Here is a 21810-nt window from a genome sequence, read left to right as displayed (position 1 = left end):
AGATCCTGAACTTAAATGAGGCCGAGACCTCTTAGCTCCTTTAAAGGAGTAAAAAGGGACTGTAGGTAAACGGAATTTTAAAGAAACGAATCACCATCGTGACATATAATATAATCTATGATAGAAAATATTGGATAGGCTCATTATTACTATTGAAACACATTATATTAGCCACAGCGTTCTATTTTCCTTTTTGAATTTTTTATTTTGTGCGCCCGTATCATACTACAGTTACAATACTACTTTTTTGAACTACAAATGAACAAAATCTCCTACTAATAAATTCATGCAAAGAGATTTAAATATTTCTTTAAAATTGATAAAATGCTTTGATCTAACGCTATCGTACGGTGTTGTTGTTAGTCTTTCTTATCAATGGAGACTAATGGGGCATGAACTTCATTCAAGGTTATGTGGAGTGGACCCGTTTTAGGACTGAAAAGATAGATTAGTGGCGAGGGATTGGTGATGTAGTGACCCAACAACAGATTACAAGCCAAGAGTCTCTGTTGCTTCTTTTCTCGGGCTTCGCTTCTGAAGGAAACTCCCCAGTTGCCCTCAAACAATTACTTGTCAATGAAATATTGTTCCTAACTCGAATTTTGAGGGAGACATGTCAACTATAACAGGCTCTATCTTTGGTAGGAGTGGTATATGCACGCCACATTCCCAGAGAAAGAGGAAAAAACATCTAATGCCTGCCAAAAAAAAAAGGAAAAAAAGAAAAACGAGAGACGTGTTCCTCATCCGGGTACAATATCCTGTTTTTTAGACCGGGAAGAGGCTAAATATTTTAGACATTCAGGATGCTGAAATGACGACCATCATCAGATGACGAGGCGAACTAATTATTGTACAGCATAAGTTGAGCGCATTAACTTTTCAGGGTACTTCTCAGACTCTAGGTTTTCCAACGTGAAAGAAAAGTTCATTACGCTTTTCGTTACGCTGTGGATGATCCGCTCTCGCAGTATTCCTTTAGATCATCATAGAAGGCGCAAAATGCTAGCGTCCCATAGCCTAAACTCTGAAGATTTCCCGTGTCTGTATGTTTCCGCAGTTACTGACAATTTTTCATACTATTGGTAAAAAAATTTGATTAACTTGCTTATCAGGTAACTCATCGGTAGGTTACCAACGTTATCGGGATTTTACAAACATTCAAATGAATTGCTAATCACCAACTTATTTGACATTTAAAAGTGTGGATAGTAATTTAGCTACACTATAATAAGTTTACCAAACAATTTATTGGATTGATAACTTACCAATTTCCTTGAAATTTTGCCAAAACTGATTAATAAAATACAAACCTATAAAGAATTTATCATCATCTCCACTTCGAAATTTTACTCGTATAGTTTGAATATAACGAACATTGTAATGAATTTAAAAAGTAAAATGCAAATTTTTGCTTTCCCGCCACTAAAATATTTTCTCGATTCAAAAGATTTCTGATAAATTATACATGATTTCATGTGTTAATAATTATTTTTTTGTGAAAATTTCGGGCGTTACAGAGAAAAGGTCAAAATGCATCCCTACGAGATTTAAATTAAGCAAACAGTAATAAGAAGAAGCCTATCTATGCATGCTCTAAGAAAATTTACTAGCCGTGGTAAGAGAAGTCTATGCACTGTATGCAGAAAAGAAAATTCGAAGAGCTATCACCAAAGTTAGGTCTAGTACACTGATTTTTGTGATATCTTAAGTTAAGGTAGAACCATATTCCATGTTTTTTTATTGCCAGTTTTGAGCCATGATAACTCACTCTGAAATGCTTTCACACAAACATTCTCTTGGCACGGACTTCGGATTGGAATTGAGCGAGCAGGCAGGTACAAGTTCTTCTAGGGACGAAAATGAAAAATGAAAAGGAAAAACGAGGAGGCATGAAAATCAAAACTGGCCAGCTCGTTTCCCTCAGAATTACTTCCTTAAGAAGCCGCGATCAATTTAACAAAGATGACCGTTGTGAGCCAACACTAGTATAATAGTTGGTGCATCTGAACTCATAGTTTACCATAGTCACGGTCGTCATGCCTTTCCTGTGGAAGACGATGATCTCCTCTGCAACGAGATCTATATTCATGCTGTGGTGTCTTTTTGCTTTGCAAAATGGCTCTTGATTTTTATCAGAATTGGAGCCCAATCCATATTTCATGTAATAAGGGATTTGACAAGCTAGAATCTTTTTCAAAAATTCTGAGCCTAAAGAGAATTGTTCACAAACCTCAGCAAATTCCCTTTTCATAGAAGGTCACGTTATGCTTTTGTAGAATCCACTTCCTTCTGCAGAACTTGGAGTTCTTTTTGTAAGATTTCCTGTTGTTTTAACGGAGAGAGTTCCTTTTTCAGCTCAATATTCTGTTTAAATGCTTTCCATAACTCTTTAAACATTTCCTTTGGCATCTCATGCATTTCATCATAAGAGAGGATTCCACCTCATCTTGTTCTGAACCAGTGTCAGCCATTAAATAGAGGTTGGCTTCCTATGCTTTTTCATCGCTGCTGGACTCGCATTCAGTGTCTCTTCGGGTTTAGGCCTTGAGTGCCTTTCTATTTTTATTTTTATTTTTATTTTTTCGAATTTGCCATTCCTTTTCTTTTATTGGGGACAGTGTGGCTTAATGTGTCCTGCCTTCTTACATTCGAAGCAGATAATTTCCTTACCGTTTAATTTATCTTGATGTTTCGAGCCTTTGCTCTGTTCTAGTTGTATGTCTGAAACTCTTCTCTCAATTGAAGTTCTCTCTTTTTCTCACGAAGCTTTTAAATCGCTTCGTGAGTAGGGCCACTTCTTTGTCATAATCTTAATTCAAAGATGAATCTTTGGCATCAGATATGTGAGCGTTAAAGGCAATATCTTTCTTAACCCTGTAATTGTGCTCTTCGTTCCCAATTCAACCACGTAGGCCGTGACCGTTCCTACAAGTTCATCCATTGTCAGAGGGAGGATTCTGAGGCTCTCTTAGATTGGAGTCTTTATGTGACTCCATTCATTAGATGGAACTCGAAGTAATTTGTTCACTATTTCAACGTTGGTGTAGGTCTTCTTTTGGCTGGCGAGACCATTGTTGATGTCAGTATAATAAGTGTACATTTGGGTGATGTTCTGGTCAGCCTTCATCTTGAACACCTTATAGTTTCCCAGCAAGATATTCATTTTGGTCTCTCTCCCTCATTTTGTTCCTCCATAGACAACTTTTAGTCTGCCCCAGATCTCTTTTGCTGTTTTACCAAAAAAGACTCGATTAAATTCTGAAGGACAGGGCGAAGTACATGAGCATGAATAGCTTTAGCATTTAAAGCGAGTCTTCCCTTTTTGCTCTTCTCGAAATAGTCATTAGAGGTGAAGCTGCTGAATCATCTGTTTCCGCAGACAAGGGAGGCACTGGAATTCTGGCGTCAACATATTGGATCCATTGTCGATGACATTCCACAGATCATAATCCATGGATTGCACGAAGACCTTCATCCTTCATTTCCAGTAAATACAGTCAGTTCCTTCAAACATGGGTGGTCTGAAATGGATTGTCCTTCACTTTAATGTGCTCCTAGAATATTAGCCATACTGATATTGAAATATAACACTTCAAAAACCTGACCAACTTGCTCTGACACCTATTGAAATGACATTACAACGACCAAGAGGGAATGAATTGGTTGCTTTAGGAAAATTGAAAACTTTTTGGTGAAGGACATGCATAATGTGTTGTATAATACAGAGCCAATTACTTCTATCAAACAGATAATAAAGAGGCTAAAGTGATATATCCAAAAACAGATTTGTAGTGGTTCGGCCTTTCACTTGGCCTGCTCCATTCACCCATCTCTAATAGCCACATACAAAGCTGCAATCCACTAAAAAATCCTCGAGATTTTATAGTTTGCACAGTGTTGCTTTTACACAAAGCTAAATAGATGATTCTACAAACACAAGCAACTCTCACAACCCAATAGCTCCCTCTTTTTCCAGATTATAAGAATTCAGTCTCAACAGAAAATAATAATTAGAAAACAACTAGCTTTGCACAAGCAAAAGCTAGAGAGTATGATGCATGAGAGTTCTTGATTTCCACCAAACTTCACAGCCATGTTTGGTATGTTCAAATGGACTTCCAATCTTTAATGCGTACGTTGGAACCTATCTCAGTGTCGAAGGAATTGTTTGATTTTCCTTATCTGGCCTTCGTGCGATCAGAGCAGAGTCTATGGACAAAGTAGAGGATTTCCACAAACAGACCACGTTGCTTCTGCAGTCTATCTGACTCTCTGATATGCCTCCACAAAAATGGAACAGCTGCTCTGTCCTCCAAGCTGCTTTTGGCGAATTTCAGAGCTTGTCAAAGCATTGGGACGTATGTTTCTCTTCTGGCTCGAGTAAGTCCAAAACTATGGCTTTCACTGCATTTGATCCCTGTATTTATAGAATTTGCATTGCAATCAATCTAGAAAACTAGAGAATAAGAGAGTAAATCAGTGTCTATACCGACAAATCTTACAATGTCCCCGACAGAACATCACAAACCTCATCACAAATCCATAACCTGATGCGTCCGCACTCAAGTCCCATCGCCTTGTCTTCTCTACATGCGTCCAATGGACTTCAAGGCTACAAATCTCCCAATCAAACGGAAAAGCAAGCCATCACTCCGCCTGCACCAAGTGGTCTTGCCCAATCCTCATTCTGATATTGAGTATCCACCCAGCCGGTATATTGCTAAATAATCTGTCCCAAACTACTTCTGAAATGACAAAACCGAGTGAGCAACAAAAAATCAAAATGCCAAGAAAGTTTCATGAATTCGTGCAGAAAGCACCGGCAAATTCAGCACCGCGTATGAGGAATGGTTGAGGACAAGGTCATAACAGTCAGAGAAGGCACTGATGTTTTGGTTCTTTTGGATATCAACCACTTCACATCGTGGATGAGCACAAAATAGCCTCTTTTTTTTTTGGCGGGCAATGTAGTATTCCCAGTGACGTTTATTCATACAGTGCTTGTCCTTTTACTAAGTTTTGATGCACAGAATTACTATCCGGTATACTCAAGGATTTGGTATTGATATTATCTTATATCAATATTCGTTTTTGTAGTCTTTACATAACTTTGATGTTTTAGTTTACCACCAGAAGCATTTTCACTAAAAAGACCAAAGGAAAAAAAGAATTAAGAAATTAAAATCAAAAGCTAGTAAAAGTGGGGATGAGCATGGTCTTGGTGGGTGGTTCCCACCGTGGAATTGGGAATCGCCCATTGGTTCCTTGAACCTACTTGGGAACTAGACTAGATGTTTCATTTGGTTCCTAGGTGGGTGCATGGAACCAAAGGGAACTGCATAACTCATCTAACAAAAGAGTACATGCCAAAGTTTGAATAATAAAGAACCACCATTAGAATTAGGGACTAACTATTGATGCAAGCAAAGACTACATTGTTGGATGCATCTTTCAGCCTTTCATCTGATAACTTAAACTAAAGGTTCAATATGTCCAAAGCTGTACAGAGGTATTTGACATGGTCCTTTGCATCATATGAACAAGACAAAAAGCAGAGCAACTTAAGAAGTGGACACGAGAGTTGCATCTCCGTGGTCAACTAAACAAACACTAGTAGTTGACAAAAGACGTGAAAGAAAGTATACACTAGTTCGGTTGGACCTATAATCGGACTGGTACCCATTGATTCTAGTAAACTGAAACCAGGAACCATATCGATTCCCATGGGAATTGTCGATTTTGGGCCGGTTTAGTCTGGTTCCAGATGGTCCGGGCGGTCCCCGATTCCTTTTCACACCACTACGGAAAAGCCTTGAAAAGCACAAATTTGCTGGTCCAAGCCCACAAGATCAGGCCCACCAACAGAAAAGTTCCAAGCCCACAAGGTCTGCCCCACCGACAGAAAAGTTTGACACTTGCATACAGAATGAAGGGGAGCCCAAAGAAAATTCTGAAGACACGTGTCAGTACCTCCTTGCATGATGCCAGCAGATTAGATTATGCCATCATGGGAGGAATAGCTGGTCCGCATCCGCTGGGAAGGGGTAGCTGGATGCAGTATTACCCCCGGTTTCCCGAAGAGGCTGTTTCCGCGACTCGACCCCATGACCTCCATCCACGATGGAGTAACCTTTTACCCAGAACACGAAGGCTCGCCCTCTAATTAAATGAGGCGATATGGCAGTAAAAAGAGGTGGAGAGGACGCTGCAACAGGCACTGTCTTTAACAAAGGTCCCAGCGCGTGATTATTTTAGCCATTAGCACATCCTGAGGGGGAAAATAAAAGGACAGACTGGTGCATCATGGAGTTGTACATATGTTCGGGTCGAGGAAAGCCAAAAGTAGCAATATTTACCTTTAAAAGTTGCCTTGAACCGTTTTTGGGAAGACAGATGGAATGTCTGTTGGGCGGCAAGATCTTCACTCACAAATCAGAATCATTCTTGAATCGACCTCCACAATGTTCTGACCATAGATGAGAGTAGTAAAATTGCCGACCTTGTTTTCCTCAGTAATTTCACATATCTATTTCGAACTCATACTTTGTTCGATCTGGCAATTCAGACAGTGAAGGGCACTTGATTAAAGTGAGCTTTCTAAGACGAAGCATATTTTCCAGCCCATCGAGTGTTTGCACGGTGCAGTGGGATATCTTCAGAAGTTCCAATCTATTCAAATCTTTAAGTGACATTTTTGCCCAAGTCACAGTGTTCGAGCTCTAATTCAGACAGATGTCTCACCTCAGAAAATTGTGGAACTTGAATCTTGCAGTGCTGAAGACACAATGTTGATAAGCTAGAAGGTAGCCCTCGGAGGTCAAGTGAGTCTGCGTAGTGCAAAACAAGTTTTCTAAGTTGAAGTGCACTGAAATTTTCGGGTAGCGTTACCTTTGAGAGGCGCAATTCTAAGATTTCTAGATACTCTAGACTTGTTACCCATCCAATTTCCGGTGGCTTGGAGGAAGATTTCTGCCTTGGATCAGTGATATCACCCAAGTACAGCTCTCTCAAATATTTCAGGTAACAAAGGTTTGGCACAGTCCTCATTTTTTTGGATCCCCAGCGAAGACTGCTTAAATTAGATGGAAGTGTTGGCAGAACCCGAATTTGGTCACATTCACTTAGGTCTAGTCGTTGGAGATGAGAAAGTAAGGAAAGTGTTTGGCGGTCAGAAAACCTGCCATCGCTCCAGGGCAGGCCAGATGTCTTGGTAGATGATAGTCTCAAGACTTTCAGAGAGGAAAGTCCTTTGATATCACAGCGAATTGGCCCCTTCAGATGCTTGCATCGCGAAAGATTTATCTCTTCCAGCTTTTCTAGATCTTTTATATCTCTGGGGAACTCTCTTAAGCGGGTATTCTCCATCTTCAGCACTTTCAACTCTTTCAGATTCTTAACGGACCTAGGTAATCTAGCGATCACAGTGCTTGATAGATCCATGACTTCCAACAACTCAAGCTTCCCAATTGAATAAGGAAGTTCGGGTAACTTCTGACAATTTCCTAAAAGGAGGCTCTGAAGTTTCTTCAAGGATCCAATAGAATCTGGGAGGCTATCAATAGCGGCACCATCTAGTCCAAGATACGTTAGAGATTCCAATTGACCAATGGAGGCTGATATATGAGCCAAACTTTTACACTGGCGAGCGCTCAAAATCTGAAGTTGCTTCGTAGAGGCTGTTTCTCTGAAATGAATCTTTTGAATGGAAGTTCCATCAATAAGAAGTTCTTGCAAATCTTTCATACTGCAAAGTTCCTCTGGCAACGTTTTGATATATTTGCAGAAATTTAGATTTAAGGAGATTAACTTCTCTAGGTTACCTAGTGATCGATCGATCCTTGATAATAGAGAACAACGTTCCAGGATTAATCTCTTTAAATGCTTTGAAGAATGGAAGTTAGGAGATGCATGCAGGTGACGACAGCCACTTAATTTCAAAACTTCCAATTTCTTTGCCTTCTGCAAGAATAGAGGACAGAAAAGGCTCAGTTGGTGCTAGCTATTCTAATATTCCCAGAATATAAAAGCAAATATACACTTTACCTCCAGAATTTGTCCCCATTCTTGGGCATTTTCAGTGACCGAACTGCGAGATAGATCAAGAATGGCCAAGTTCTTTAAATCCAAAATAAGTAGTTCAGAGATCTTGCTGCACGCTTGCCAATCAAGCCACCTTAAATTTGAAAGAGCATCCTGGGAACTCCCTCCAATAGTAGCGTACTCCAATCTCAAGAACCTCAAGCTCCAATAATGGCCAAAGCCTTCACATCTAAAACATTCGCTTTGTCCCTCATCAAACGGAAGAGCAAGGGCTTCCACATTTTCTGCGCTCTGCAAATCAAGGGAATGGTATAAATAGAAAGATAAATAAAAATGGCCTTTAACTCTTCGTTTTGGGAAAGAAAATTTGAGAAAAGGAAGCAAATTCAACGATTGTTGACTATGTTTGGTTGTTTATACTAAAAGATTTTATGTTTGAAAAGTATACCTCCTTTCTTTTAAGCGCAGAAAGTGCATCAGTGTGATTCCATATCCTACTGCGCTTCCAAGGCCACTTATGTTCCATCATTACAATTTCTCTGCCAAACTCTCTTAGTTGACTATGCATCCGTAGTTCATGGTTCTCTCCTATTTTGACCAAACACAGGTCACATAGACGGTCGACTCCTGTTGAAGGAAAATACTGACATGCAGTCCACATACATGAAGGAATTCTTTTATCCATTCCAATGAAGAAACATGCTATATCAAGAAATATCTGTTGTGTTTCTTGCCCTAGAGAGTCGTAGCTTACTTTGAATGCTATTTTGACTCCATCTTCTGGCTTGCTTTCTAATTTACGCAATGTTTCAACCCATATATCTATTTGCCCCCTTTTTTCCCTTAAGTAGGAAGCTGTTATCTCAATAGCTAATGGTAGCCCTTTAATAATGTGAACAATGTCTCTGGACAGAGAACCATACTCACACTGCTCCTCGAGAGGATCCTCAACAAAAGCACGCTTTTGGAATAGTAGAAGAGCTTCAGGATACTCCATTGGTTCAACCTGATATTCATCAGCCACTTTAAACGGGTAATTCTTAAGAACATCTTTTCTTCTGACCGTCATGATAATCCTGCTTCGTGGGCCAAACCAGCTGCAATTTCCAACTAGATGCTTGATTTGGTCAAAATGGTGCACATCATCAATAAAAATGAGAACTGTCTTTTTTTCAAATGAATTTGCTATGACTTTAGTTATTTTATCAGGAGTACTTAGCGTTCTACATTCTTGCTTTCGGAGATCTGAGATCAACTTTTTTTGCAGGCACATGAGTCCATTTGATTCTATATTTTTTGGAATTTCTAAGAAACTACAACCTTCAAAGAGATGATGAATTTTGTTGAACACGAACTTTGCAAGAGTAGTCTTGCCAACCCCCGGCATGCCACATATTCCAAGTACATGTACATCTTTGCCACATATTTCCATTGCTTGCTCATTGACATAGATGATGCCAAGCTTTCTCATAACCTCTCGTGCATGGAATTCAATGCCCACTAATTCGTCAGTCACAACTAAATCATTCGTCTTAAGGACTTGCAGAACATCCGAAACAACTTTCTCTATGAGTTCAGCTTGATGCCTGCCAAATGTGAATGTTGAAAATGAGGAATCATGATCAGATTAAATATAATTAGCAACAACCCATGAAATTTCCAGAAGAAATTATCCGGTTAAACTACTAAATTGACCAACAAGGACGAAGCAATGGCAATGGGAAGGGCATGGAAAATACATTTGCCCCATAATCAAATTTAGTCTCATCTAAATGATTTCAAAAGCATTGTGCTCGGAAAAATCCTCATAAAGTTAAAGCTAATAACATTAAAAGGACAGTAAATTTTTTCAGTTGATTACCCATTCTTTGTATTCCGCAGATCATACCCCTTCGTCTTAGCAATGTCTTGGAGAGCCTGCCTCCACTTAGCAATGTCGTTGTGGTTAACTCCACGCTTCTCGTGCTTACGGAAAACACACTCACGTGGGTGTTTTAACTCAGCGAGATCAATATCGTAGAAAATGGGCATGATCCATTGATTGTTTGCTTTTTGGCAATCCAACATCTGTGCCAATTCCATGAGACAACTCCGACTGGATGCATAACCCTCGGATATAATTGGTATTGACATCTTGGATTGCTTTATGGATTCAATTAATGCATCATCAATCTTTTCTCCAGGACGAAGATCATTATCATCTCTGAAAACATTGATCCCTGCATCCCTCAGTTTGTGGTAGAGGAAATCTATAAATCCTTTGCGAGTATCGGGACCTCTAAAACTCAAGAACACGTCATAATCGGTTCTTGATGAGGTAGATGATGAATTCGGTGACGATGATGACGACGGCGATGGTGACGGTGATGGTGGCGACGGTGGTGGTGAAGAGACCAGCCCCTGTAAAATGAAAGAGGCTAACTATATCACAAGCTGCTACTGCGTGTTAGATAATTTCAGCAGAAGTGAGGCATAAGGCTGACTGGTTCGACTAGGATGTTCTGATCTGAGACAATTAAGTTTTTCAGAGGAAAAAAAAAAAAAAACAAGAGTTGACCTGGTTAGATCTAGGCTTATTGACCTTAAAAAGAAATGAGATCCAGCCGCTTTGAAGACCAAATCAAGATCAAGAAACGTTCGAGTAAATCCATTATATCAGTCCTCGAAGAAAAAATTTGCTGAGATTCAGAGCTAAGCATAATCCAGCTAAATCAAAAGTCCTCACAGAGACATAACTTAAAAAAAGAAAAAAAGAAGAAACGCGCAAAAAATGTGAAGTAAAACTAACCGGCTTTATCCTCTTCCGTGTACTGGCACTAACAATAACTGCAAGAGCAATCGTAGCAACAAAAATTACGGGCTGTGTAGGCGACCTGGAAGTGAATGCGATGAAGCAAAACGCAAGAGCCAACACAAACGGGGTGGACTCCATCACCTCCCGACCCTCGCATGAAGAAATTGTGGCAACTGGTCTTGTCTTGCTTCGAAGGAGGGTAACTTATTTCCATTTCGCGTCCGCCCCCACGCACGCGCTCAGCCAAGCATACAAAGACAAGTTAAATTATTGCCCCATGTTAAAAAGTAAACATGTCAAACAACTTAATGATGTTATACGACCATTTTTAATGCATTGTTTTCTTTTTGACATGCAGAATGATGACTAGGAACAGTAACATGGGTCACAAATCTAAACACAGCCACGTCAAATTTCAAATATAATCATTATGAGTTTTTTTTGGTCGGGTAAGTCATCATGGGTTAAAAAACCCCAAAAAGATGATTTTTAATGAGTCGGTAATAAACTATTAGGGTTCGCCCTTTCCAAGTTGGAAAGGGGGAGTGGGGGTTCAAATCCCCACATTTTTAGGAGGGATTGGGGTGGGGACGATTTCATTTCAGGAGTGGGTTTCGACTCCCATGCCCTGCAAGGAAATAAGGCAAAAGTCTGAAAATGAGTGTTAAATTAGGATTATAGTAGGACCGACAAAAAAAAATAAGTCGGTAATAAATCCATTTAATCAAAATATTAAAGTTAAGAGAACATAGATGAAAATAATAAGTCGTTTAAAATGGGTGGACTTTGACTTGGTCAAAGTCTAGGCAAAAAAAAAAAAAGGAAAATTTTGAGTCGCCAACAAAGAAAGAAAAAAAGTAGACTCTGCTCTGACAAACGCGTGAAGGTAAGAAAGGAAAAGAAAAGAAAGAAAGAAAGGAAATGGTGGGAAAGAGGACTTTTGCGCGTCCTCATGTCGGGTGCTCCGACAAGTCGATTCCCTCTGTCTTGCGAAGCTCGGTCTCGCACCATTCATTCATCTAATCAAAAAAGATATTTTGAAATCGAGCCCTACTTTTGGACTTTTGTGATTTCTAAGTTGATGGATTAAAATTTAGGAGTTATTAAGCCAAATGATTACAAGAGATTGATAACTTAGCGTGTTATGTAGCGATTTATAACTTACTCGAAACTAGTTTTTTATAGTTACGTACATGTGCTGAATGGCAGTGAATTTCCTATAAAATTTAGAGATTCGTAGGTCATTTTAAATATGTACATTTAGTTAAGAGGCCAAGATGATGAATCCATCTTTAACATGATTCGTATTTGAATTTGGTGGTTGCCGAATCCATGAACGCTGTGTATGATCTTATCCCCTTGATAACTGAGTTGATTCATGGTTGTGAACTTCGTTCGATTTGATCAGTGTCGAAACTAATTGGCTAGGGAGACAAGGTTTTGAAATTAGAGCTTAAACTGGACCTACATCACGGAAGGATCAAAATCCACGAGATCTTCTTCCCATTCCGAATATTCTCTCAACTTTATTAAAGTGACGAAGGAAAATGGGGGAGCGGAAGAACTTTTTCTTTTCTCTTGTACGGAGCAACACGACTTTTTAGCAAATTCATTCCGAATTAATATTTTAATTATAAAAAAATTAATTAATATATTTGTAATAAAATTACACAAACGAAATAGACTCCACGCCTCCTTCCAATCGTGGTAACTGGTCATGTCTTGCTTCAAAGGAGGGTACTTAATTCCGTTCCGTGTCACCCCCACTCAGCATCTCAGCCGAGCATACAAAGGCACTTTGTAAATTATAACCCCATGTGCCGACCAAAAAAAAAAAAATCTATTGCCCCATGTTAAAATTCAAATTACTTAATACTGTTAAACAACCATTTTTAGTGCATTGTTATCTTTGTGACGTGCAAAATCATGACTAAGAATGTTAATATGGGTTGGAAATCCATAGTTTAACTCAAATCGATTGGAATTTTTATTTATGAATCCCCTCAAATTTCAAATATAAGTCATAATTGATTTTAAAATAACCTAAAAAAGATGAATTTTTAGTGGATCTGTAATAAACTCATTTAATCAAAATAGTAAAATTAAGAAAACACATACGAAAAAAATCAGTCGAGAGAGAGTGAGTATCACCCGCTTCGACCACCGCTTTGCATCGTTTGAGAAGGATCTGCCCACCATCGTTGGAGATGGCGATGGCTTAGTTGCTATTGCTAAGTGAGCGCTTAAAGAATGAGAGAGATAGACACATAGATAGATTGATCTCTAGAACCAAACCACCATCAAAGGTGGTTCTGGGTCCGCCCCCATCACCAACTAGCAACTATCACGTGCCCAGTGTTCGCTACTTGGGGCCACTACCGTGGGAGCCGCTGGTGGTGCGATCTGCCACGATCTTGTCTGGATCGTTGCAGCTGCAGACTTGTAGTGCTTGCTGCAAATTTGGAATCTCCAAGTCTGCAATGACAATTTCATTTGTTTTCCTTTTTTTACTTTCTTTGTTTTTCTTTTAACTACTAATCAATATTTTGGTATTTCGTTTATTTTTTTTGGATTTATTAAATCTCTTAAATGCTTTTGGACAAATAAATAGTTTAGTCTTTTCTCTTTTCTTTTTTTGGATGAACTTATTTAATTAACCTTTTAGATTGCATTTAGGCTTTTCTTGCATTAAATGATAGGATTAGATTAACTTTTTCATTTGCTAGTTGCGTTTAGAATTTACTTATCATCACATAAATTTAAACATTTTACATTACCAAATTTTATTGCTCGGACACTTTTGCACGATAACATAGATTTACATGCATTTATAAAAAATCTCATTAGGAAAAATAACTAGCATAACCAAGCACTTGAATCTCTAGTTTACAATAAGGCAGGCACTTGTGATTTACTTGTTATGGCCTAGAATAGGTTAGTGGAGACTCTAGTTTAAAAATCAATGAGTAAAGTTACAGTCAGCATGTCTTAAGAAAGTCTATGTGAAGCGTAAGCTCCATCACGTTTGAGGGTTATATGCACACAACTCAACTTAGCAACACAACTTCCTTACCGTTTCGACGTGCCAGTTCATGAAGTCACTCATTCTTTAGAGGTAACAATTTAAGGAGATTTTTTAAAAAAAAAAAAAAAAATTGAAGCTTTGGTAAAGTTTGGTTTAGTTTGAATCGAATATGAGTTGTTAAAATTTTATCGCATAAAAATAAATTAGTATGGATTTGGATTGGATTTTTTTGACATGACCCAAATATAGCCCATCCAAGCCGATTATGACCCATTCACTATTCCTATTTTTGCCTCAGCAGCACCTCCCGGCTTTTCCACTATATCCATTTCCATTTTAGAAATTTTCCACTAAAAAGATGTTATTTTTCGCTCATTTGCCCTACAAATAGAGTTTGGGAATTTAAATACTGACATAGCATAGATGGGCAGTGCTGTACATCTTTACTAAGTACTCTCTTCCCAACTCTTGTGAGTTAATTAGTCTTAGAAGATGCTCGATAACAGAAATCTTATAGTATGAGTACCAAGAGACAGTATACTTATCAATATCAATTTTAGAAGATGCTCGATAAAATAAATTTCCACTAAAAAGACAGTATACTCTTGTGAGTTAATTAGTCTTAGAAGATGCTCGAGCGTGACTCGGTTTGCAAACTCAATGCTCAAAACTTGGCTCGAGCTTGAGTGAGTACTGAAATTTCTGTTCAAGTTTGACTTCAATAAAAAACCAAGATGCTCGAGCGAGACTTTACCAGACTCGACTGTGATAAAGTCATAAATGTAACTTGAGTTCAAGCTTAATAATTTGAATATGATCCTCACATTTATACACGAAATTCTATTATGCAATTAAATGTAAACATTTCTGCGTCCTTTTATTGATGACAACTATATATATATATATTTTATAAAAAAATTAAACGAACCTCACTTCCGTGCACAAGCATTTGTAGCTAAACATTGGCGAGGTGAGCTCAAGCTCAAATCAATATGAATCAATATGAAACTTGAGTAACCCATGCTTGAGGTCAACTCAAAATTTGGGAGTCGATTTCGAGTAATCATCCAACCAGATCTCAACCGCTCACAAATTCTATCCTTAGGTCCTATACAATCTTTAGCTGCAAGTTTAATCCAGTGAAAGTGAAACTAATTAAAAGAAAGAATTCACCCATTGATGAGCCGAGAGGCGAGTAATCATGAATCATACGGCTAGGTAGGCTCAACAGATCCGCTTGAGATGACGTTTCAAAGAAAAAGGAAAAATTTTTCATACACTAGTTTCTGGGGCTCCACCTTTGCTCTTTAGTATTTCAATTTTTATTTTTGAAAATTCAATGTAATGTAAACATATGTTTAACATTTATCTACATATATTAGCATATATGTTGGCTATGTTAAAATCGTGAACAGGCTTTTCCTTCAAGTATTGCCCCCATTTTTCCCTGAAAATACTCCATTTCTACCAGGAATCCAGATTGAGGTATCATTCCCGTAACGTGGACCAAGGGGAATAGCTAGAATTTCCACCACGATACTATCCTCCAAAGCGTGTTGCATCTGATTAATTAACTCAGAAGCAAATTCAGGATCATCCTCCTTTAGAGGTCCTTAAAAAAAGACGCTCGTGCAGTCAAGTGTCTGCTTTGATTGGAATTTGCTCTCCATTCCCGACCCTCCACCTAACAAAGGGACGAAAAGACTCTGCCCGTGGTGGGCTTTCCCATCGCTCGATGCCCTTTTTGCTTCGTGCCAAAAGTCTGTATGAGGAAATACATTCTACTTAAATTCTTGTTGCATGGAGTATTGGGACCGGTTTGACAAAAGCAAAAAAAAAAAAAAAAAAAAAACTGTTGGTACAGGAAGCTATTCTCCAAGATGTGCTTAGCAAACATAGTTTTGTTAAAGCTCAGCAGATCCTCCAACCCCGTGTACCCCCTTCATATATTATGCCTCACCACTGTTTTCCAGCTTCTCCAATGTATTCCAATTCCATTTTCGAATCTTCCCACCATAAAGGATGCGAATTTTGAGAAAATTTCAAAAAAAGACCTGAGGTGCCATATTTTCTCAAATAATGGGCCAAAGTGGACCTTATTTTAAATAAGAATCTGAAGTGTAATTACTTTCTTAAATAAAAGCCTAGAGTAAATCTTGTTTCAAATAAAAACCTGAAATGGTTATATTTGTTTCAAATAAGGGCTTAAAGTCACTAAGTTTTTTTCAAAATGAAAAATTCAAAAAATGACCCGAAATATCATCATTTTTCTCAAATAAGAACTCGAAGTAAACTTTATTTCAAATAAGAACCTGAAGTGGCTTTGTTTGTTTCAAATAAAAGTCTGAAGTGGCCTTGGTTGTTTCAAGTAAGGCACTAACCTCACAGGTCGCTGGCCAGCTAAATTTTTCAACCAGCCAATGGCATTTTCATCCAAATTTTCTTTTCCTTTTTCCTTTTTTCTTCTTTTATCTTTTTTAGTGTCGATCGATGGCCATTAGCAAAGCCTGGCGAGGGCTTGGTGACCCTTGCCAATTGCTAGAAAGGGCTGACAAGGGCCTACAAGCACTCACCGGCAGCAAGTGAAGGCCCTGCCGGCCTCGCCCTTGGGGAGGCTACCTCTCACCTGTGGCCGGCATGGGTGGCCCTTGCTAGCGAGGGCAACCCTTGTCCAGCCCGTTGTGGGCAACATTGGTAGCCAACGGCCATCGACGAAGAGGATGAAGAAGAACCATAATATATATATATATATATATATATATATATATATATATATATATATACATACATACATACATACATACATACATACATACATACATACATATATATATATATATATATATATATATACATACATACATACGTATGTATATATATATATGTATGTATGTATGTATGTATGTATGTATGTATGTATGTATGTATGTATGTCTAAGAAGGCAAAAAAAAGAGGAAAATGTTAAATGATGAAAATGCCCTAGTTTGTTGAAAAGTTAGGCTCTTATTTGAAATAAACATAACCACTTCAGGCTCCAATTTGAAATAGATATAACCACTTTAAGTCATTATTTGAAACAAGATCCGTTTCAAGCATTTATTTAAGAAAGTGGTGGTACTTCAGGTCCTTATTTGAAATAAGGTCAATTTTGAGCTCTTATTTGAGAAAATGAGGGTGCTTTGGGTCCCTTTTTAGAATTTTTCCCTGTTTCAAATAAGGGCCTCACTTTCTGACAATTAAGGGCATTTTCTTCATTTGTCCTTTTTCTTTATTTTCTTTAATTTTTTTTCTGGTTTTTCTTCCTTCTTCGCTAGTGGCCGACCAACCACTGACGATGTTGTAGAGGGTAAGGCGAGAGTCACCCTCGCTCGATCTAGTGAGGGCCACTATTGCCAGCCATAGGCAGGGGATGACCTCGCCTGGGTGAGGCAACCTTTGCCCTAGGAGAAGCAGCCCCTCACAATCATGAGTGAGGTCAGCCCTTGTTGGCCCTAGGCGAGGCTGACCTTTGCTAGATATGGCGAGGGAGGCCTCGTTTGTGGCCGACGAGGGCTTGCAGGTCTCGTTGGTTGTGAGTGACTAGTTACAAGCCCTCGCCAGCCCTTCTTGGTGGTCAACGAGGGTCGTTGAGCCCTTGCTGATCGATATCGGAAAAGAAAAAAGAAGAAAAAAAATAAAATTTGGACAAAAACACCCTTGATCGATCGAAAAATTTAAGCGATTAGTGACTGGCGAGGTAAAGCCCTTATTTGAAACAACCATGATCACTTCAGGATGAGGGCTTGTCGGTTCTCGTCGGTCCCAAGTGAGGCTGACCCTCGCTAGATTTGGCGAGGGTGGCCTCATCCGTGGCTAAAACGAGTTCTTACAAGCCCTCATCGGCCCTTCTTAATGGCCGACAAGGGTCATCGAGCCCTCACCAACTTTTGCCAATAGTCGTTGGCTGACACCAAAAAAGAAAAAAAAAAGAGAAAAAAGAAAAGAAAATTTGGACGAAAACGCTTTTGATTAGTTAGAAAATTTAGTCGCCCGATGACCGATGAGATAAGGCCATTTGAAATAATCATGGTCACTTCAAATCTTTATTTGAAACAAGATTCACTCCATGCCCTTATTTGAGAAAATAAGAGTATTTCAAGCCCTCTTTTGAATTTTCTCGTGAGTTTTCGCTCAATTTCCCTACGAATAGACTGGCATTTAAAATATTGACATGATATAGGTTGATCGTGCCTATACCACTGCTTAAATATTTTCTTTTTAATTGCAGTACTTTTTCCTTCAAACCTTCAAGTTTCATGCTAACTCTAGTTAGGATCAAGGCAACATTTGTTTCTTTGAAACCCCAATTGAAAGAATCAGGACTTCAATTCTAGAAATTCCCCCAAGCCCAAAAAAGGAAGGAAAAAAATATTAAACAAATATTATCGTCCGTTTTTTTTTTTTTTTTTTGGGTTAAGCAAGGATCCATCGGGCACCCTTGTCAGCTTACGCCGATTTGGAGTCCACAAGCCTCTAAGAGGCCCACAGTGACTATATCTCAGGGGAGACTGGCCAAGCAACCCACCGCTGAGGCACCCCACTTCAATCGTTACCAGCACAGGGTTTTGAAGTCTCGACCTCCATCGAAGGAATGAGAGCTCTCAACCAATTGCATTATAGACGGGTGGGTAATATTATTGTCTGTTTAGCCCGTCTTTTATGCACTTTTGAATTTAGAGATTCATAGGTTATTTTAAATGTGCACATACAGTTAAGGGGTCAAGACGATGAATCCTATTTCTGACACAATTCCTGTTTAAATTTGGTGGCTGCCGAATTCATGAAACCTATCCATGATCTTGTCATCATAATAACTGAGTTGGTTCATGCTAATACACATCAATCGATTTAATTAGCGGAATTGTTTAAGACGTGTCGAAAACTGATTGGCTAGAGGTTTGGGAGACAAGGTCTTGAAATTAGAGCTTACGCCGGACCTAAATCACGGGAGAATATAAATGCACGAGGTCTTCTTCCCAGCCTGAATATTCTCTCGACTTTATTAAAAAGACGAAGGAAAATGGGGAGCGGAAAAACATTTCTTCTTTCACGTGGCGACACTGGCTCTTCTGTCACCTGCGCGTCTCCTGTCGTGTTGTCACTGTCACTTTTGCTGCACGACACGCTGGTTCGACCACTGTTGCTCCCTTTTTCGTATTAAATTGTCACTCCCTTTGTCCTGCTCCCTTTGGTAAACAGGGTAACAGGTTTATGATTTAGCCTTGTTCAATTTAATTTGTTAATTACGTGCTCTCGAGATTTAGGGATTGATGTGCCTTGGGCTGTAATAGCATATGCTACAAAACCATTATATGCATAATTACACTACAAATTGACAATTAGATTGCAAGATTGTGCAAATTTGACCAGTTACAATTACTGTGCAGATTTAAGTTACGGCTTAATTGCATGATTTCTGGAGAGGCTTGAATGAAAGTATGCTTAATCATAGTGACTAGATGATGGGTTGTGAATGCGTAAATGTTTGGACCCATACTTTGATTAGTAAAATTGGTAAGGGTCATAAAAATTGGGATAAAAAGCACGCTGACCAGATTTAATGTCGTGCTCATTCTGTTTCTTTAATTGACTTACATGCGATTCATGACTAAAAAAGTAATTATTTCTTTAGAAAATATATTTAACTAGTGTTTCAAGACTCTCCTTGAAATGAGGTGAAAAATTGCACAATCCCGCAAACCATTGGGGGTACACAACTACAAAGGGCTTATTATTAAAAAATTCTTAAAACTATTTTATAATGGTAAGTTCGGTCCTAATTTTTCAATTTTTCAATTTAATCTTTATTTTTTAATGATTTGCTAATGTACATCATTCTAGTCAATTTTGGGTATAAACTATTAATATAGATGCCAATCAAGTCAACGCTAACATGCACATATGACGGCCAGTGTCTACATTAGAGATTTCTAGCTAAATTTTGCAAGAGGATTATATCAACAAACCACTAAAAGATTTATAACTAAATTAGCAAAAATGAAAGATTTTAGACTAAATTGACAACCATACAATATGTTTAATTTTTAAACAATTATCCCTAACTAGTAACTGCAAATTCTCCTCAAATTTCACTTTTACAACCTGTTGACCTCCATATGTTTTTATTTCCCCATTAACATGTGTGATGTATGTGTTTTTAGTGTTAAAAAAGTAACTTTCTTCAATTTCTGTGTAAAGGAAATTAAAAAGGGTATTGTTGTGACTAACGGATTAACCTTGAATGGAAGATATTCCATAATTATAATCAAATAACCTATGGTCACTTTCATATTTCTAAATATCTTTGGATTTTTTTAAAGGAAAAAGTACCACAAAGTCATAAACCTACTGCATTTATGCCAATTCAATTCTAAACCTTTTAATTGGACCAATTTGATCCTAAAATTTTTCACATTAATACAAATTCAATTCAATTTTTATTGGCTGTCGTACGAGCGCTAATGTGGACACTAGTTGATGGCCGACGTTGATGTGGTAATTTTTAAATACTTTTTTATAATTTTTTTATTAATCGCGAGGATCGCCGACCACTATGAGAAAGTCCAAGGAGGAAGAAGAAGGAAAAGAAAAGAAAAGAAAAAGGGAAAATTTAAAAAAAAAAATTTAATTTAATTTTTTTTTTAGAAATGTCACATCAATGTTCGACTATCACCGATGTCCAAGCAAAGATCGCAGGTCAAAATTGGTCGGATGAACGAATTAGTACCAATATGAAAATGTTTAGGACTAAATTAATCAAATCGAAAGATTTATGACTGAATTTGTATCAATATAATAGGTTTAGGACATTTGTAGCAATTTTCCCTTTTTTATTATATTTAGATTATTTTTTCCTTAGTGACTAAGTCTGTATGTGCCATATTTATGCTTTACTTTTTTTTTTCTTTGTATTTTCCATCCTCTTGCATAAATATGCTATTACTAATGAAAAGTGTGAACTTTTTTTGCCATTCACTTTTGTAGTTGTGAAATGGTATCAAAGCATTTCGATATTACCTATTGATCCTTCACAGAGAAATCACCATCCCCAATACAAATTTTTCAATCCAACCATGACGAGACCAACAAAGCTAAGACAAAAGACAAGCTTTTTGTAGCAACAATGGAGCATGGAACTTTTAAGACTCTATTCGTTTTCGGAAAATATGCATTTCTATAAAATATTTTCCAGAAATCCATTTTTTAGGAAAATAATCATATTTTTAGTGTTACGTTGAAATTTGAAAATGAACTAAAAATATTTTTCTATCGTTTGGTAAGGAAAATCTTTTCGTTGCACACACTCATTTTCAATTTTTTTATTATTTAATTTTTTTCCTTCCTTTCCTTTTTTTTCTTTTCTTTATTTTTCTTTTCATCTTCTTCCTTGGCTTTGGCCCATCGTTGGCCGCTAGAAAAAAAAAAAAGGTAAAAAAAATTTAAAAACTCAATTTTTTACAAAAGAAAAAGAAAACATAAAAACAAAATGAAAATGTGATTGGTGAAAGAAAATAAGATGGAAGAAGTTATGGAAAATGTTTTCTTCTTTTTGAAAAGTGGAAAATATTTTCCCCATATTTGAATGTGTCTTTTCCAATAGTGGAAAATGTTTTCTTTGATTAGTTCATTTTCCATAAAATTTTCAATAAAATGAAACGAGCCTAATTCTCCACATAGCTTTCCCTTCTCTCATGAGCAAGTGTAGCAGCATCTCTCAACTCTAATCGCACCAAGTAATGATAATTTCCAAAGTTAATTATGTAATGCTGGAAGAAATTTTCTTGCTATTCTACCGAAAAAAAATTCTTTGGGTAATAGACTTTGGTTGTAATGATCATATGATCCATGTTTGAATTCCCAAGAAAATTGTAATCATCATAATGGTCGAGAAATCAGTGCCAAATGGTG

The 21810-nt window shown here is 37.8% G+C and overlaps 2 protein-coding genes across 5 annotated transcripts in view; both read right to left on the bottom strand.

Annotated features, from left to right (window-relative positions):
• Nucleotides 1-4170: 4170 nt before the first annotated feature.
• LOC104416868 (disease resistance protein RUN1-like) overlaps nucleotides 4171-21810 on the bottom strand; it is a 95571-nt gene continuing 77931 nt past the window's right edge. For 3 of the 4 annotated variants that reach the window (XM_039300448.1, XM_039300447.1, XM_039300451.1), the window contains exon 11: nucleotides 4171-4451. The gene's annotated coding sequence lies outside the window, so the exon portion shown is untranslated. Of the gene's footprint in view, nucleotides 4452-5833; nucleotides 5891-21810 lie in introns of those variants that run through there. The other variant, XM_039300452.1, reaches the window with a different exon arrangement.
• LOC104429189 (TMV resistance protein N) lies at nucleotides 6009-10975 on the bottom strand. Its single transcript, XM_039299800.1, has 8 exons — nucleotides 10832-10975; nucleotides 9905-10443; nucleotides 9399-9629; nucleotides 8798-9140; nucleotides 8492-8686; nucleotides 8047-8334; nucleotides 6745-7698; nucleotides 6009-6224 (listed from the first exon to the last, which is right to left on the bottom strand). The coding sequence occupies exons 1-8, from the start codon at nucleotides 10973-10975 to the stop codon at nucleotides 6009-6011; spliced, it is 2910 nt and encodes a 969-aa protein (XP_039155734.1).

The sequence above is a fragment of the Eucalyptus grandis genome, chromosome 8 (assembly GCF_016545825.1).
Source record: "Eucalyptus grandis isolate ANBG69807.140 chromosome 8, ASM1654582v1, whole genome shotgun sequence".
Classification (NCBI taxonomy): domain Eukaryota; kingdom Viridiplantae; phylum Streptophyta; class Magnoliopsida; order Myrtales; family Myrtaceae; genus Eucalyptus; species Eucalyptus grandis.
The sequence above is the reverse complement of the archived record's forward strand: the minus strand, read 5'-3'. Positions and strand labels throughout refer to the sequence as shown.

Coding starts and splice junctions, on each gene's coding strand:
- LOC104429189 (XM_039299800.1), bottom strand. CDS start 10,975: ATGGAGTCCACCCCGTTTGTGTTGGCTCTTGCGTTTTGCTTCATCGCA. Junction 10,444..10,831: donor CACGGAAGAGGATAAAGCCG/GTTAGTTTTACT, acceptor TTCATTTTACAG/GGGCTGGTCTCTTCACCACC. Junction 8,335..8,491: donor CTGCGCTTAAAAGAAAGGAG/GTATACTTTTCA, acceptor CTTGATTTGCAG/AGCGCAGAAAATGTGGAAGC.